The sequence below is a fragment of the Schistocerca americana genome, chromosome 6, assembly GCF_021461395.2.
Source record: "Schistocerca americana isolate TAMUIC-IGC-003095 chromosome 6, iqSchAmer2.1, whole genome shotgun sequence".
NCBI classification, from domain to species: domain Eukaryota; kingdom Metazoa; phylum Arthropoda; class Insecta; order Orthoptera; family Acrididae; genus Schistocerca; species Schistocerca americana.
This window is the reverse complement of record NC_060124.1, coordinates 106,822,612-106,840,375: the sequence shown is the minus strand read 5'-3', so window position 1 is coordinate 106,840,375 and position 17,764 is coordinate 106,822,612. Positions and strand designations below refer to the sequence as shown.

Below are 17,764 nucleotides of genomic sequence, written 5' to 3'. Positions count from 1 at the left end.
CATGGGAAAACATAGGTATCATATAGTGTGGAACGGTGGACTCCAAAACACTTAAGCCAGCATCAACATCGTACTCTGTCGTTAGATTTACCACAGATCGAGGACTATCCTGATTTAGAAGTCGGGAAAGCCTCCGATCTCGACTTTGCGTGATGAAACGAAGATGCCCAACTCGTTCTCGGCTATTCGTGGTTTTTCGCCGGTCTTCAACCACTTTCTACACGTACTCACGACTGTAGCGTACTAACACTCGACAAACTTTCACGTTTGCGAGATTCTCATACCCTGGTGCTAGGTCATAAACACCTGCCATTTGACAAAGACACTGATGTTAGTGGATTTCGCTATTTGCAGCCCGAATCGTTGCTAGAATGATTCTCTGTTCATCTTATTCAGGGTGGTCAGAAACTGTACGAAAGGCTTATAACGGGGTTGCACCTGAGGTTGTGCTGAGAAATAATTGTTTAGAAAGAAATTCGGTAAGTTGCGCTGTTTCCCAGTTATTTAGCATTGAAGTAAGTAAATCAGGTCGTTGTCCCCGTAAATTCGAGCAGGCTGCTGGAGACAATGTCGCCAAACTTGTTCTTTGTTTAGTTTCCTCAAGCCGAACCCAACATAGATGTTACTCACCTAGCTTAAATTTATCACTTCGAAAAACGTCACATTTTAACTTGTTTGGAGCATTCGAACTTGTGATAACTCACGGACACCCAGATGTCCTTGCATGACGGCATTTTAGAGCTGAATTTCCGCACTAAGCCACCTGATTGGCTAAAGTCACTTCTAAATAGCTCGGAAACAGCACAACGTATCGAACTTTTTTCTTAAGAGTTACTTCTCAGCACAACCTACACTGCAGCAGCCGTGCAAGCTATTCTGACTGTTTCCGACCACCTTGTATAAATTTCCTTACCGCGTCAAGTGTCCACTTCGCTACCAGGCAGCGTTCATTCTTATGGTAGACATTGGTCGTAAAGATTTGACTCAGCTGTGTTAGTTGACAACGCATCAGTTTTGTTTGGCCAGTGGAAGGATAGTCATAGTTAACCAATGAGATGGGACAAAATATATTTCGAGCCTCGAAATCGAAACCATGCGATGTTTAGTGGGTTTCTGAAGATTTCTCTGGAATAGTTTCTCAAGATTTTTTAGTAGTAAAAACACAAAGTAACCAGTGAGTATTTATTTTTTTTACCACTTGTTTCGGAATCTTAGCTCCATCATCCAGTGGCATTTCCGGTGTTAAGTTCTGATGATCTCCCCTGGGAAACCAAGCATGTTCCGGATGAAATGTTACTGAGCTGAGCACCTGATAGAGAAGCAAACCCTCCGAAACGTGTCGTAAAAAGTACTTAAAATTTAGTGACTGGTTACCTTGCGTTTTTGTTGTCGTTTTAAGACAGCCATGGAATCAGCCTATCAAGCCTGTGCATATGCAAATTTCTTAGTAATTGTTTGGAATGAAGGTTGTAGTGTAAGACTGCATTTTAGTGCAGCTGAGGGACAAGGTTAAATTCAGATATGACAGTTTCGTTACGGGTTAGCGAAACTTTGAATGTGACAGAGAAGCAGCTATTTATTAGAACGAAGTTTGTGATTACTGTGCAACGTACGAGGGCATAATGATTATGAAACTTCTTGTTTCATTACTGCTATCTGACCTCGGCTCTGTTTAAGTGCGCGAATATACCCCCAGTATCGTTTGCATCGAATTAATATGATAATTTATTTTACTAATAATACTCTTATTCTATCAGTAGTTTGCTACCTACTGAAGTAATAATGCTCTGATTATGGTCCGTTATGAAATCTTACGTTTATTCATTAAAAAACAGGATTATCAAATTAATTCCTAAAAACTAACTATACAACCGTTGGCACAATGGAGACTCTATCCCTAATCGTCCCTGTCCCTAACTTACTTAGGTTAATATTGGCCACGCAAGTGGTTTTACTAAAGTTCTACCTAGACAGACACAGAATCAGAGAGCTCAAGCAAAGAGGTAGTGGAACGCGTACGCACTTTCAATTACAATGCCCTACTTTGCCAGCTGTTCGATCTAATATCACCATAATTCCGCACGTAGATTACGACAGTCGTCCCAGGCACCAGCGTGATGTCACCTTCCCCTTATGAGAGCTCTTTCGGAGCAGAGCCTCAGCGTCCGCCTCGCACCACCGCTGACACCGAAGTCCCTATCTTGTTCCTCGCACATGTATCCATACGCGTTTTTTTTTTTTTTTTTTTTTGGCCAATCTTTTTTTTTTTTTTTTTGGCCAACCAGGACTCTGAATTATCTCGCGGTTCTTGTTGCCGTCAAACTTTGCCGTTCCTCTCATATGTATTCCTACGCTTTTCGGCCAATAAGGACTCTAAAATTTCGCGCAGATCTTCCACCTTTCATGGGCGCACCATATTTGCGTCCCGTTAGCCGCAATGGAGGGAAACAGTCTCTCTCTGTCTCGCACGTACGCTGTCACCTATGAGGTCTCCTGCTCCCCCAGTACCCCCCTGTGGTCACAAGTGCACTCAACCGACAAAGCAGCCGCCGTGTGAAGCACCGGCCAGCTGCCGGCCACTTAGCTTGTCCGACATCACAAACAACTCTTTCCTGCGTCTGTCCAAACCAACTTCCCAATGACAATATGCACAGGTCTAAAATCTTAAGAACCAGTACTAACCTTAATATGTTGATACTACTATCGATCTTTGAAATGGCTATCTCTGTTCGCGTGGTATTTGTCATATATTATTTTCTGAATAAATATCATGTAAGGTGCTAAAACCTGCCACCTTGCATCTGATTATAGCGTATCTTCACTTCGGGTTTTTGTTGAAAGCTGTTAATATAGTTATGAATTAGTGAAGGAATCGAATGTGGTGTTATTATATGAACTCCAGATATATTTAGCACACAGTTCAATAGTCATTAAGAAGATTGTCAGTGAGTAAAAATTACCTACATCTCACATTATTTTGTATTGGAGTTTCATCACTCGTATACTATTAATTTAAAGTTGAAATTATCGCAGTTTGTATTTTTTATCAATCAAAACAAATTTCATAAATGCTGTTACTCTAAAAATAATTGATTTATAATTTATGGTACTGTAAATAATTTCAGTTATAGGATTTCGAAATGAGTCTTAAATAAATCAACAACAGTTTCCTAATTGTTAGCTACGCGTTTCTCGAATAACAGCCGTTTGTATGATGTGAACACTGCTATCCCCTTAGCATTCCTTGAATTTTTGTTTGTCCAGGAATCACAGTTTTTGTGTGGGTGTTGAGTTTTCGATTAATTTCTCCTCCGTTCGTGCTGTGTAGCTTCTTATTTCCTTTCCTGCTATTGTTCTCTTGCTTGTATTAGTTTCATTGTACCGAGATCAGTGACACAGTTGGCTATCTGTCATACCGCTTGGATTTCCTGGAGCCACCTTCTGCGCTTTTTTTGGACAGTGCACCCCAGCTAACGGGCGGACAAGAGAGCGCACTCAGTTGTCCATGTACCCCTGGTTGCCTATACGGGCAGGTACCTGACGCTTCTGGCGGCGCGCTTCAACTTTCACGAAACAAACTTGTTCCGGAAGCGTAAGAATAGCTCGTAATTAAGTTTGACTAACGATATCTATTAATAGCTTAATGTCTATAGCTATATATTTCCTCCATAAGGCACTGTGCAATACAGTGGTTCCAAAGATTCACAGGAAACTTTTGCGACATTTTCATATGGGCTGGGCTTTACCATTCCAGGACCTTTTCAACATACCGAAGTCTGCCATTCTCCTTCCCTGTTACAGATGCCCGTCCCATGTCATTTGACTTCTCACTATTACTCCAAAATATTTAAATGGCATGGTGACGTCCAGGTGTTCACCGCTAAGCCAGAGATCGGATTTTATCGGGCTCGGTCTCTTTATTATGTGTATTATTGTATATTTACCCAGAATTAACCAAAATGGAATTTTTCCAAATTGCTCTTGCGTTTCTTTACGATCTTGAACCGACGACAATTTTCTGTGGACAGCAGCATTGTTAACGAATAATCTAGTAGTGCTGATAACCCTATCGAACAATATATTGAACCACTGAGAATTACAGATGTGGATTATTCTGGTCCTACGCCTTCTGTGGGGGTGTGGAGAAAAGTAATGACTTTTTTTTCTCAATGGTTCATCGCGACCCGTGGAAACGTTTTTAGTGGCTTTGGCTGTCAGCCTCTGCATTGAGAAATTTATTTTTTATTACGTTTCTCACAGAAACGAATGTTGTAAACGCCTGCGGTTGTTGCGACGAAAACACAGTCTTTCGTTTATTCACTTCTGTTTCCTCTAACGAATGTGAAACTCATAGCACTCTGGATATCAGCTGAACATTTTACACAATGGGATTTTTGTATTCGTGTGAAGAATTTGGTTTTTCACCTTCTTACGTGAAGGACATAGCTATGGTTTCATCATGCTGAGATCTGGAGTAAACCATAGACTGATAAAACAGTAAGTAATTCGTTCAGGTGACACAAATAGCGAGACTTAAGTTTATCTAAAAGTGGCTGTCTTCTCCACCTCAAAATTACTCAACAGATATTTTTTAATTATTATCCTTACCTATATTCTGTTTATTTTTCGACGTACATGTAAACAGCTTTTCTACAGTAGAGGGTAGCGTGACATTTCCTTAATACTGGAAATTAATGAGCAGTTTCACTTTTCGAATATGCCTGTCTTAATAGAAAAACTGCCTCTCCTCCGGAAGTTGTCCGATTTCTTACCTCCTTAGCTGCCTTCAACATCTTCAAAGACATTTAATTCCCATATTTAATCAGCAATGGAATGTTCTTGGACCTCATATTTTGAAAGGTGCCCTGTACTGGAGTCCGCGTTTCATATTTTGAAATATTAGTTATGAAATCCATCGGAAGTCCATATTCAAAGTCAAGACATGCGTTGTTAGCAATAAGGACCTACTCTTTGCCAGTATTACTGTTATATTAACGCCTCTAGGTCCTTGGTGACAGCATCGTATTTTACGTATACATTCTCGAAATGAATTGATTGAATTTGTATTGCTTTCAAATGCCTCTTCGTTATTTCCATTTTTTTTATATTGACTGTTGATCTTTTTCGTGTACTGCTTGTCTACGAGACAAATAAAGCCTTCTCAGCACGATATGGCTGATGGCTCTTCACGATATATTTTATGGATTGCTCTGAGAGTTCTAAATACATATTTCGTACAACACTTCGACGAAAAATTTTCATCATTTTTTCGTCAGTGATTTAAATGTCCCACCACATAAAAACTTTGCTTTTGTAGTAAGCACTATCAGTCACATGCAGTGATAATAAGTTTTTCATTCTTCCCAATAAATCAACACACATAACCAGCCTAAAAATGCGACTAATTCATTCATACATCTCGAACACGTAACCTTCTTTGGATTCCATGTCACTTCTAAGACACTCTGCATTCTTTCACACTGTCTTGAGTAGTTCATTTAATCTAATGGGTGATCAAATAGTTTCAGATTGAGGGCGATGCCACAGCGTTTATGCAATGCAATGCGATCCCGTCGCGGGTTTACAAGCAGCGTCTTATAGCGATGGATTAGTGCTGCATTCGTGTCTTTCCGAGGTGCGTGCGGTAAATGCGAAAACGGGAACGACGGCGTCCAGACAGGACCAACGTCCCGTTATTCTTTTCTTGGCTGCCGAGGGGCAAACACCGATACAAATCCATCGGCGTATGAAGAATATATATGGGGCAACACGTCTGTCGAAAACTACCGTTCGAGAAAACTGCGTCAAGGTATGCTTCTGACTCATGATAACACACGTCCCCATATCGCAAATGCCATAACGCAGAAGTTACGTCGACTGAAGTGGGAGGCACTCGAGCACCGGTCGTATGGTCCTGATCTCTCTTCAAGCGATCACCACCACTTTGGTCCCTTAAAAAAAGACCTTGAAGGGTCGACGATTCCTGTCGGGTGAGGATGTGCTGCAACAAATTACGGACTTCTTCTCGTAGTCCGAAACGGTGTCTCGGTAAACGGGTACCTTCAATCTGGAGCGTCCATAGGATGATGGCCTCTTGTAGACAATTTGCCTCTTTATGTGTTACACTGGCACTCACTTAAAGCAAATGTGCATTTATTCGTGCAGATAGTATTTATTTTGTACCTGTATATATGTAATGTTGGCACATATCGGTGAAGCAACTAGTCACTCATCTCGTACAAATTTTTCAGGTATTGAATATAAAAAATTAGCCCCAACAATGTTCAGCTGTCTGCAGACCTGAACTGAGCTATACGAGGCACACGGAACGTATATCAAGTTGGTAAGTAGGAAATTTATCCGTACATAACTTGTAATTCATCTTCCGCTCTTCTCTCTCTCTCTCTCTCCCTCTCCCTCCTCCCCCTCCCCCCTCCACCCACATTATTGGCACTATTTTATATAAAATAAAGCTGTATATTATTAGTAAAATCTTCTCTGGCTTCCAGCCGCGTCAGGGGGTTAAAATCGCAAGAGCTTTCGACAGAGCACTCCTCAGCCATTGTCAAATAACTGCCCTGTCCCCATGGCCTCACCTAACGAAGCTGGAAGCGAAAAACGATTTTATTGATTCATATCGCCGCGAGACCATACATTCATACATTACCGTATGTTATTGTTAATGTAAGGTGATTTCTACTACCAACTTGCATTTTGATGTGCCAGCTCCACTATATTCATGGTGAATCTCGTACAGGTTGCATCTCCATCAGCAACATACCTGAATGACAGCAAATGTGGATTTACTCATCCAGCTAGGTTTTAGAATCCATACACTTGATGGCGAAGGAATCGTCTATTTTTCTTTGATACCTTGTAAAATACTCTCGAGAATTATAGTGGCTGGCTCAGACATACAAAATTTCTGTCAACAATTGCAAGAGTCTCTATATTGCATGAACGTAGACAATGATAAGGAATCTTATGCCTCCCACCTTGTATCTGAGATTATGGAAACTTGCAGAATTCATTCATACCCTTAACGGCGCTATTATTCCCCTGTTTCATCGTGCAATAAATGGATGACAGAATCTTCAACACAATGTACACAATTTTTGAAGAATCATTTTTATCACACCATACGTATTAAGACAGATAGTTACAGATAAAAATACTGAGGCATAGATCACAACATTAATTACGGGACATGTATGTAGCCTTTTGTATTCATGTAAGTTTTTTTACATAAGTGCATAGTAATTAGTTTTAAAATTTCAGGCTCAGCTGCATATTTACATTGTAAAAAACACTATGCGTTTCGAAGGTCGAGCCTTCATCTTCAGAATAACCTTACAATAATCTGTAAAAGAGTCACTTTTACAGGTGTCTGTAAAAGTGACTCTTTTAGAGATTCTTGAAAGGTTATTCTGAAGATGAAGGCTTGATATTAGAAATGCGCGAATTGTAGTGTTTTTTACGCTGCGCTGTAAATAGGTAGTTGGGGCGACATATCAACACTGATTTTTACAACCACGGCCTCATTTCCATTACAGACAAAATCATAATAAGCAGGAAAATACCCGATTTGTGAGTTAGGCAGTAAGTTAACGAGGTCCGACGGAAGTGGAATATACTCATTGTAGCAGTCATTCTGATTCTGCCATTTTAGTTTCGTCTTGATTTTCGCCATATTAACATATTGATTGATGTATAAATCGGGAACTCTCCTGTATCCTATAACACTGATGCAGTTTGCCTATAAAGTTGATCTTGTAGCGAACAGTTACGATCGGCCATATCTGTAACTACTGTCGTTTTCTATACCTGAGAATGGCGTGTTACTTGACTGAAACCGGTAGTTAAAATAAAGTGACATACAGGTTACTGTGCTAAATCATAATTCCTTTTTCAAAAGTAATTAAAATCTATAACTTATCGTCCCGTTTAAACAAATCATTAATGATACGGACAAGGTCTATATCCTGAAGCTTTGTATTCTCTTGCAGTATTACCAGCATTGAGAATGGTTTGTTCCTGTGCAGTAAATTCTTTAGACAATACAAGAAGCCGTGTTAATGACATACGGCGAGAGTGAGAACTTCAAAGACCCACTAGAAAGGAAACTATTTTAATGGAAGCTTTTACCCAGTTACACAAGAATTTATTGCCAGGTAATTGTTTCTTAAGCTATGAGGGTTATGAAATTCGGAGAAGAATGATGAGCACTAACATCCCTACGCTGTAGTGAAATGTGTGATGGAGGGGGAGAGAGCTCCCGGGAGAGGTGATAGCTCGTCCGGGTGACCCACTTGCTGTAGCCTTCGGCCTTCGGGCCGGGCTGTGATATCGATTCTGGGGCAGGATGGCCGCGGGCACCTGTACCGAGCAGTCGATGTTCCGCTGGAGTGTAACAAGTGGCTGCGGCGAGCCGCCGTTGTTTTGAGGCCTCAATGAGCAGCTTGTTAATTCTCCCACAGCCGAGAGGTCAGTTGAACTGTGGCTCGCTCCGCGGCGACCTGACATCTTGTTCTAAATGCGTCTATCTTACCGGTCAACTTTATCGTATCAATTCTAGTAAAAGCAGTGACGAAAAGGGAGTTATATGTTATTGCTGGAACGTATGTTAACAAGCCTTTCCCTGAGACAGAAAATAGTACCAAAAGTGGACAGATTAGTCGGCAGGGAGTTTCCTGTGATATTCATTTGTAGAAAAGAAAATTATTTTCCATCTGTCGATCGCTGTTTTTATTATTTCAAACCGACCAGTCTCGGGCATTATTGCCCATTTTCCGTTTATTTCTCGTATTCAACAGCCCTAGCAGAACTACCAGTTTCACTGACAGTTAGGAATGGTTACGCTGTATCTGAAGAACGGCGACGGTATCCCAAAGTAGTCAGTTTGAAATAATTAAAACAGTGGTAGACATAAGGGAAATAAATCCATTTTCAAAAAATAACGTATTTTCGCAGAATGACAGGACAAGATACAACATAGGCGTTGAATCCTTGGAATTGGACTGAGCTGTAGTGACAAACGAATAATCTACATTTAAGATAATTCTCATTTATTGTTCCGTCTTAGTTTTCACTGAGGATCATCTACAGATCTAAAACGAAGTAAGACTGAATATGTACCATCTAATATTTTACTTAAGATAGGTCTCTTTTATTGCTCCGTCTCAGGTTAAAATTTTTAATTGGATTATATGTTTCGATCACTCAGGATCATCTTCAGATATAAAAAAAGTAAAAATAAATATGTACCATCTAACATTTTACAATAATTAGAAAAGAAAAGAACTGTACGTGAATGTAGGATTTACCTAAGCAGCAGCTTTATACAATTTTTGTTTTTATTACTTCCAGAATAAGAATTTACGGTTTTATACTTTCAAAATATCTTAAGATACTAATTCAACTTTCCCTACTTTATTTCCACTTTTATATTCTTCTGTTTTATCTCACTTTTACCATTTTACGTATCCATTCTGGCATTTAGACTGAAGGTTTTTTACGTGATTGACTTTTTGTAATTTTAGTGTAAGACCCTCTCTCGTTAAATACAAAGCGTCCCTGACACTATCCACTCCTCCGCTTCCCTAGCCTTGTTTTCTCGCTCTCAATCCCCCTTGCTCTACTTTATAATTTTACTGTTTTATGTCGTTTAAATTTTCATACCCTTTGTTCAACACTGTTAATATCTTAACGAGAATTGTAACACAATTGTAAGTTCTGTAGTTTTAGCACGACTTCTCTTGTTAAACTCATGACATTTCCACCACATCCATCCTGTTTCCTTTCCTGCCACCCAATCAGTCTCATTCCATTTTTCCTTCACCCCACCTCAAAAATATACCTGTTTAACACCAACTGAAAAACAGTACTCTGTTAGACAGGGTGGATAGGCTGTGCACGCAGCTACTTAAGTAAATTCTGCATTTATCTGCAATATTTTCTTTTCTACTTATTGTAAAGTATTAGATGGTACATATTTAGTTTAATTTTTTTCCGGTCTGGGGATGATTCTGAATGATCGAACAATGTAATGAAAGCTATGCAACTGAGACGAAACAATAAATGAGAATTATCTTACGTATCAATGCAGTTGCTGAATCTCTCAAGACGAATATGTCGGTTATAGTGAAAACACTACAGCATGTGTGAAGCCAACTGTGAGCAATAAAATTGCGAGGGAAAGGAAAACAAATACATCGTAAGCAGGTTTTCATGTTATTGGCACTCTTGTTTACTTTACCGAGCGACATGGAAACAGGACTCATATTCTTGATGACAGCAATTAAAATCCGCCCTTGGCCATCCAGATTTAGGTTTCCCGTAATTTCCTTTAATCGCTCAATGCAAACGCCGGGATGGTTCCTTTGAAAGGATATGGATTTCCTTCCCCGTCCTTAACAAAGAAATCCGAGCTAGAGCTCCGTCTCTATGACTCCGTGGTGGACTGGACGTTAAACTCTGATTTTCCTTCCTTTTATTTACCAAGAAGCAGTGGAGGAAGCGAAAAAAGTAAGTTATAATAAGAAACGAGACACCAACGCTAGGGTTGGAAGCCATGAAAGTCCTTCTGGATGGATGTAAAAAAGACTTAGAAGAGCTACCTTACAATGAATACGACTTACGGACAAATAAAGTAAAGACGACAGCGATGAGGAACATCATATAAGAGAAAAGAAACTTGCTTAGTATCAGAATTGGGAACGATTTAGTTGTGAAAGTAGTTAAGCTATTCTTCTTGGTATAAAGCATAAATACACATGATGGCCGTAGTGAGGATGCTATCAGAAGTGGACTCACTCTTTCTTCAATAACAGATTTCTTGTGATATTACATACTGATAAGCAAATGAATAGGTGTTCCTAGAAATGAACGAGGGGTGTTTAGTTAAGTAGTGCAACACTTCTTTTCTGAAAATACTTTGTCTTTTATTAGGATTCCAATACACCACATTATTCCCCATTCGTTTGGCTTCAAAAGTTGTTTTTCGAAATAATCTCCGTTCACTATGGCGGCCTTACACCAACTTAATGAGCTGGCCGGTGTGACCGTGCGGTTCTAGGCGCTTCAGTCTGGAACCGCGTGACCGCTAGGGTCGCAGGTTCGAATCCTGCCTCGGGCATGGATGTGTGTGATTTCCTTAGGTTACTTAGGTTTAAGTAGTTCTAAGTTCTGGGGGCCTGATGACCACAGATGTTAAGTCCCATAGTGCTCAGAGCCATTTGAACCATTTGAACCAACTTAATGAGAGTTCCGGTATACCTGTTTAATACCACTCTATAGCTGGTGTCGCATCAAACGACTTGCTGCATCAATAGCCTCCCCAGCGTCTACGTACTGCTTAACGCAGACTGTATCCTTCGTTGGGCCAAACAGGTGGGAGTCTTACGTTAGGTGACGGAGAACCCAGCGGACATACGGCTTTGAGTACCCAAAGTAGTGGACGAGCGAGTCAGCACTGTCATCAGAGAAGTCCAGTTGTGCAGCGAAATGTTGGACTATGATTCGCCGATCACCTCGCAGGTAGTATCAACACTTTCCACCACTGCAGGAATCACAGTTGTGTGCGGCCGGACAGTACGCGGGAGGTCGGACAGGTTTGCACCACCTTGTTACTATGATAGCAGACACCTCACCCAACAACTTACCCTGATTTTGTTCACTTCCAGATCTCCGTAGACATTCTGGAAGCGCATATGAATATATGCCAGAAGAAAGTCCAGGACAGCTCTCTTCCTGAAACGCACCTCCTTTACAGACGTCAATTAGAAGGTTATCTATAGCGCCGTCATCTATCCGAACTTCATGAAACTATAGGGTCTGGAGCGAAAATATTCCACGACGTCTTACAGTAAATTCTCAATTTTTCAACCGTAATTGACGATAAAATAAATGTGCTGATTTAGTTATTGAACGCCTCTCGTATATTTTGGAACTGGAAAGTAGACCACTGGGAATCCAAACAAGAACATCAAAGCAGATGGAGTATGATGCTGTCGACGATTGTTACAAATTGACATATGAAGTGAAAAACGAAAAGTTACTGAAAAGGGTGGATGAGGAAATAAGTGAGTGGTAGTACGTTAACAGAATAAAGAACAGTTTAGTGGGGCACTGGATCATCTGCAACGATATGAAGGGATTGTTAACATGGCTCCTCAAGGGATATTGGAGGGGAAAATAGTAGAGAGAGACAATGGATGTCGTGTGACTAGGGCCTCCCGTTGCGTAGGGCGTTCGCCGGGTGCAAGTCTTTTGATTTGGCGCAACTTCGGCAACTTGCGCGTCGATGAGGATGGAATAATGATGATTAGGACAACACAACACGCAGTCTCTGACCGGAGAAAATCTCCGCCCCAGCCGGGAATCGAACCCGGGCCCTTAGGATCGACATATGAGCACTTGTTCATTTTCGCTATCTTCGAACGTGTCTGTTCTACTGAACAAATGCTTATAGCTCGTAAAGTACGCATTTTAGAGAATTGTGCTTACAGGACATTTTTTCCTGTTTTGGTCCATGCTACCACCTCTCAAAGTATGGAATGCTTTTTTTTAAAAATCCCTGTATATTATTTATTGGCTGTATTGGAAGATACTTACGCCATTTTCAACTGCATTCTCACTCCTTAACCGATGGCTGCGTTATTATGCTGCGTACTAGAGGACTGTACTAAGATGCCCAAGAAGATGTATGTTCTTATCATGTACTGACATAGACATTGGCTGAGAGGTAATATGGGCTGCTGAGAACGGCGTGAGTGTTGAAACCAGTCCAGCCAGTCGTTCTTCTTCTTTTTCTTGGCCTTAGCTCGTGTCGTCATGGGTTTGGCACGCCACTCTGTATTTTGCAATGTTAATGGTAAAGGGTTGCCAGATGGTCGTCCTGTAGCCCTTCGACCCTAGGACTTAATTTCTGTACCCCACATTTCTGCATCTAGTGTTGTCCCAAGACAAAGTGTGAGAACAGTTTCGAATTGTTTGTGAATCGTAAAACTCAGATGGGACAAGGGAACCAACCCAGTGTTCACCTAGTCGGATGTGGAAAACCGCCTAAGATCCATATCCAGGCAGGCCGGCCGACTGGCCATGCAGTTAATCCGCCAGACCGATACGACCCAGTGCCGGTGCGCCTCCTCGAATACCACAAGCGGCGTGCTATGGTGCTTGGCTGCCCTATAGGGTCTGACAAGGATAGCCAATAAACGATGTGTTCAGTATTAACTGTGGATCTGTTTCGTCAAATTTAGCATCATCACTGATGCTCATCAATAAGGCAGATGTGAATAAATGGAATAAAGCGTCAAATCTGTTATAAGGCCGATGAGTCAAAAACTGCCACAACCAAAGAAAGAAGGAAAACTTATGTTTCAGTATCAGACAGTTGTTGAGGTTACAAAAGTACCAGTTACTCATGTTGAGTACGCCCCTTCGGTATATGTCTGGAGAGATTTAAGTTGCCTAAGGAAACCCCTGTTTAGGCTTATTTGCTAACTACTTCAAAGCTCATCAGCCCTAAGCCAATAACACTATTAGATGGAATGAAAAGATATCTCAAGCATCTTTGTTTTCCCCTTTTTTACCGGGCATCTAGCTGCATTTTGTCAACATTCATTGTTACAGTAAAACATGAGACTGATTACCTTGGTTGAGCGTTGTCCATTATGCAAGAAAATGCATGCGAATTATCCACTTTCCTTCAGTATGACATATTTCATTAACAATACAATATACTTTCAGAGAAAATTGTGAGTTGGTAGGTTACTCGTTATCGAAAGGTAAGTGTTATGTAGAGGAATAGTTCTAGCCTCTGTATGCGAGGGTGACGTGGAAATGGGACCAACGTGACACAGAAATAATGAAGAGACGGTACCCGTTCTACCGTATTTGGTCAAATTGAATATTTAAAAGAATTTTACTACAGGAAATGAGAACTATTTAATAATAACACAGTAGTAATAGAAAACAGGTAGTCAATTGCCAACTATTTTAGCATGTTTCATCTAATATCAATGTAACTGTTTCCTAAGCAACTGAGCATTTTCTGATCCTTGTCAAGAAAGTATCCAGAAATTGCACCGATAATTTAATCTCGTATGTCCTACAAAACAGCTAATAGTTCTGTAAAATTCTTAAATGAGTTTCTTTATGGTTCACAGGAATAAGGTAAATAAACTGTGTGGAAAAAATTTCACGATATATCCCTGTTTAATATCCAAATAGTTTCTTTTTTGTTTGTAACTGTCGGAACGTTTATTCACTGAAAGTTTATTCTCTGATGTGGAGCAGTGTGTAACGATTTATGTATCAAAATTTATCGCTGACACAATTCTAACATGATTCCGAATGTAACTCACCAGGTTTCATTACGAATTATAGAATCTTCCTACATAATACCAGCTCATCGTTAAGAATCCAACAAGAGTGAAAAACTACAAATTTTAGATTCCACCAGTACAGATCAATTGAAAAAGTCGATTTAATGGGTGCGGTTTCCTGAGCGTTATTTCGACGCACAACAGCTAATATCAGTTTTGATATTAATAGAATAACAACAGGCACGAAAATATTCTCTCTGCATAATTATTTTATATTTTTGTTTATATTTTATATTTAATTTTTATTCACACATATTTAGATTCCACCAGTACAGATCGATTGTAAGAAAGCAATGTAAAGGGTACAGTTTGCTAAGTGTCATATCGAAGCACCAACAACTGCCATAATAGATCACATTATTTTTCAATCAGTTTTGATAGTAACAGGACACCAGCAGTCACGAAAACTTTTATGATCTTCGTACACTTGTATGGCTATAATCATAGCATTCTAAAATCCTCGGCATTGATTCAGTTTAATTGCAAAACGAAGTGATCCTTCACAGCAGACGTTACTCATTCAGAATAACTTTCAATAAATATTTACACAGTGTGGGAAGTCACCTGCTGACAAAGTTCCAGTTTCGTAGATTTCGTTACTATTTTAAGGTAGAAAATATTGCAAGCACTACCAGCCCAAAATATACAAGAATATGAGTATTTAATTTCTCCTTATTTTGAGATTTATAATGATTGTTCATAGAAGTATGTGCAAAGTGTTCTGTACATTTGGACTCACATTTCATGTGCGTGGATTAATTCCATACTTATAGAAAAAATTCATATTTGTTGATATCAGTCGTCTAATGTGGAGTGTTATAAACTATCAGGGTGTCTTTTCCTATCGGTGCTCTATCAGTCGTGTCTGATCACTTTATCACAAACCCAAGCAGAAGATTGTTTGACTCCAGCTAAAAATTTTTTATAATATCTCCAGTGCCGTACAACTGTAGATGTACGGGTGTTTCAGAAATTGCTTGCGTGTGGAACCGCAGCTCTTGCTAGCGACGTGCTGTGCTCTGCTGTGCGAGAGAAAACGTTGTGACACATCGAGAAAAGGTAAACAGATGTGATAAAAAGGGTGCAGGTGAGAAGGCAAGAGAAAAAACGTGTGGTGCCAGTGAGGCGAGGTGCGGGTGGTGGCATGGAGTGGTGCAGTCGGTGGTCTGGGATGGTGCCAGGCACACGCAGGTGCTGTCGTGGTGAAGTGCTGTCATCCTGGTGCGGTGCCAGAAAAGCCATGCACCCCGGAAACGGAGCGTTTCTTCATGTCGCCCAATTTGGGCGGGAAACTGTTCGGTGTGAGTGGCTCTGTGTGTCAATGAAGTAGTAATCTTCACGACTTAATGTTGCTTGCTGTGCTTATCGCTCTGGAAAAGCACCAGCATCATCACACGGCAAGCATCAATTCACACTGGCATTCCAAAAGCTTCGTCTCTAAATATTACGCTTGATTTATTGGAATTATGCCAAGTGTCCCTCCTCACCGTAGGCGGAGTGTTGTCGTGACAACTCACACGTGTCTTTTGACATGCCAGATAACTCGTAATACAATTAGAAACAGTCGGGAAAGCGAATTCAATTGCTTAAAACTCGATCGGCCATGACTAAACTACAACTGGCATTGCACTCCTTGATTCCGTTGACACTTTGTGTCCACATAGCGAAACAGTAACCTTCCCACCCAGTTAATAAACATATACTTTATTTATGACAGTAATCTTCATGTTGAGCATCTGCTAACCATAGGTCACAGTAAGATGAAATAACAAATAACTGGGAAAATTTATACGAGTTAGCTGACTGTTAAGCAGTTGAGATGCTAGACGCAACTAGTGTATAAGGAGGGACAAGAGCTTATACTAGAAATGAAGTACAATGATGGACGACCATTTCGAGTAAATGCAAAAATCTTATATTCAAGTCACACAGGCCACCCCACGCGATTTGGTCTCAAATATCACTTTCTGCTACAAAAAATAGAAAATACTACGTGACACTTCATAGCACGTGTTGAAGAACTTTACACGTTCATATCGCAAGAACAGTGCCACAGTGTCACTAAAACTGGGCGTAATATTGTGAACTGTAAACACGTATACGCGAGAATGATTATTTCATGGCATCGTATAGGCCACTGCTAGCAAATGCTCCGAAAGTTATAACTTGTCTCAATTTTAAAGACAAAAAGGAACAATTTGCAGCAAATGTATACGATTCTGGCAACAAAACTGTGCTCTAGTGGCACTGTATTACTAAAACACGTCATGTTGTGAACTGCGAACATGTGTCATTCACACGAGTACTATAATTTCTTGGCACCAAGCATGCCACTATCTGCAAATGCTCCGAAAATTTATCACATTAACCGTTTTGAAAAACACGGTTGGACACTTTGCAGAAAATGTGCGCGACTGTGACAGCAAATCCGTTCCCCATAGTTACTTTCAAACAGGCGAGAGTGTCACCAGCTGTGGCTAGCTCGCCATTTCCCATTCACAAGTGGAGCCAACGGCCCGCCTCCCATTCAAGCTTCGTGCTGTAGGGGACTTAAAGACAAGTTACACACATGTACATACACACAAGACACTACCTAGTGCTGCATATATCTGGCAATGCATAAGTTACATGAGTTGTAAAATGTGCTTCTGTGGTTAATTGAGAAGGAAGAAGACAAGAGAAATACTGTGAGAATGTTGCTTGAGAAAATTTGTGGCAAGCAGAATTTAAGTGGTTACTCACGGCTCTGCAACGAACTAGGCCTTTACACAGGTATCACAGTCAGATGACCTCGGTCGAACAGCAGACGAATGTAGCAGGCGTCGGCTGGTCGGCTTGTGCAGTAGTAACTGTGGGCGAATTAGCGAAGCTCAGGTATATTTACGCATTCTTGTTCCCTAGGTGGTGGGAGATGAAGCGAAGGTTTTGCGGTAAGGGGACTCACCTCAGGGGATCAGGCAGTCGTGCCGCAGAGGAGAGAACAGCTGAACGGCTAGGCGCAGGCGGAAGCTGGACGCTAGGAGCGACGAGTAGGCGCACACAGGTTGGCGGCCGGGAGCGACACTCTATTTATAGGCGCGCGCCCAGCCGGCCACCCACTCGTTCTGAATGAAACCCGCGGTCGGTGGAGGGGAGGCGCGCGCCCATTGGACGGTGCCGTGCCGCCCGCCGAGCGTCCCTCCCCCCACCCCCCTCCCCACCCGCGACCGCGCTGACGTAGCGGGAGCGCCTCGGGCGTCCCGCCGCCGCGCGACTTCCAAATCAGGGGGCGGTATTGATCGGCGCCGGCTCCAGAAAGGGTTTTACTACGCGCCATGGCGGAGGTGGCGGGGGCGGCGGAGGCGGCGGCTGGGCGGCTCCCATTCACAGCCAGCGCC

At 41.3% G+C, this 17,764-nt stretch overlaps 1 protein-coding gene across 1 annotated transcript in view; it reads right to left on the bottom strand.

Moving 5' to 3' along the window:
• Nucleotides 1–8,523, bottom strand: part of LOC124619995 — a 70,737-nt gene extending 62,214 nt beyond the window's left edge. Inside the window, exon 1 of the mRNA XM_047146660.1 lies at nucleotides 8,310–8,523. Coding sequence (XP_047002616.1) covers nucleotides 8,310–8,523 — 214 coding nt within the window. The remainder of the gene's footprint in view (nucleotides 1–8,309) is intronic.
• Between the last annotated feature and the right edge of the window lie 9,241 nt (nucleotides 8,524–17,764).